The sequence below is a fragment of the Suricata suricatta genome, chromosome 2 (genome assembly GCF_006229205.1).
Source record: "Suricata suricatta isolate VVHF042 chromosome 2, meerkat_22Aug2017_6uvM2_HiC, whole genome shotgun sequence".
Classification (NCBI taxonomy): domain Eukaryota; kingdom Metazoa; phylum Chordata; class Mammalia; order Carnivora; family Herpestidae; genus Suricata; species Suricata suricatta.
This window is the reverse complement of record NC_043701.1, coordinates 156,738,229-156,739,110: the sequence shown is the minus strand read 5'-3', so window position 1 is coordinate 156,739,110 and position 882 is coordinate 156,738,229. Positions and strand designations below refer to the sequence as shown.

General features: G+C 58.2%; 1 protein-coding gene across 1 annotated transcript in view; it reads right to left on the bottom strand.

Annotated features, from left to right (window-relative positions):
* The window catches only part of MARVELD1 (MARVEL domain containing 1), a 4,255-nt gene extending 4,215 nt beyond the window's left edge, over positions 1-40 (bottom strand). The window contains exon 1 of the mRNA XM_029920203.1: positions 17-40. Coding sequence (XP_029776063.1) covers positions 17-40 — 24 coding nt within the window. The remainder of the gene's footprint in view (positions 1-16) is intronic.
* Between the last annotated feature and the right edge of the window lie 842 nt (positions 41-882).

Below are 882 nucleotides of genomic sequence, written 5' to 3'. Positions count from 1 at the left end.
CGTCTCCACCCCCTACTCGCTCCTCCAGGCTTCCAGCCATCTCCTTTTGGGCTCAACCCCCCGGCCCCCCTTTCCTGCCGGCGCCAGACTCCCAGCTCGGATTCTTTCCTCCCCGGGGCGCGGCGCAGGGCACTCGCACCCCCCAGCCGACCGCGGGCCTTCCGCTCTGGCAGCCCCGGACAAGGTTGGCACATCTGGGGCCGCCCTGCCCACCCGGCCTCCCTGGCTCCCGTCCAGCCTCAGAGGGGAAAGCTGTCTTCTGGAGCGTTCTCTGCGCCTCTCGCTGGGCCCCTTTCTGTCTACTTTCTCTTACCCTAACGTCCACCCGGGCCCCTTGGCCATTTCCTGGCGCTGGAGGAGAGCAGTGCTGGTCTTGGGCTGATGTCCAATCTCACATGGACGTCTGGAATATGCTACCCGTGTCCACCTCAGACGTATCCTAGGCTCTCAGACATCAGAGAAAGGGACCGGCACCCACCAGAGGCCCCACTAATCCTTCCCACACGCCACAAAACCAAGTCTTATCGGTCCATCCTCATCTTTCCAAACCTCCTTGCCATCCAGTATTGCCTCTATTCAAAATGTGCCACCCAACATGGCCGGGACACAAACCCTGGGGTAAGAGACAGCAAGGCCCGGTGCTTAACAGCTGGGCAAAACAGTCTGTAGTGTTTTGCCTAAAGCTAATGATGCTTTACGCTGTCCTTCACCTGTATGCCCACTTAAGCCTCAAGACAGCCTCAGAGATACAATTCCTTTCCTGGTTTTACTGAGGAGGAGAAATGAGGTCTAGAGGGGCTGAGACATGAAGCTGGTCATTGCAGCTGGTCTCTCATCTCTCTCCATCCCGTCCAACCTGTGTGCTCTGTGACATCTTTCTAA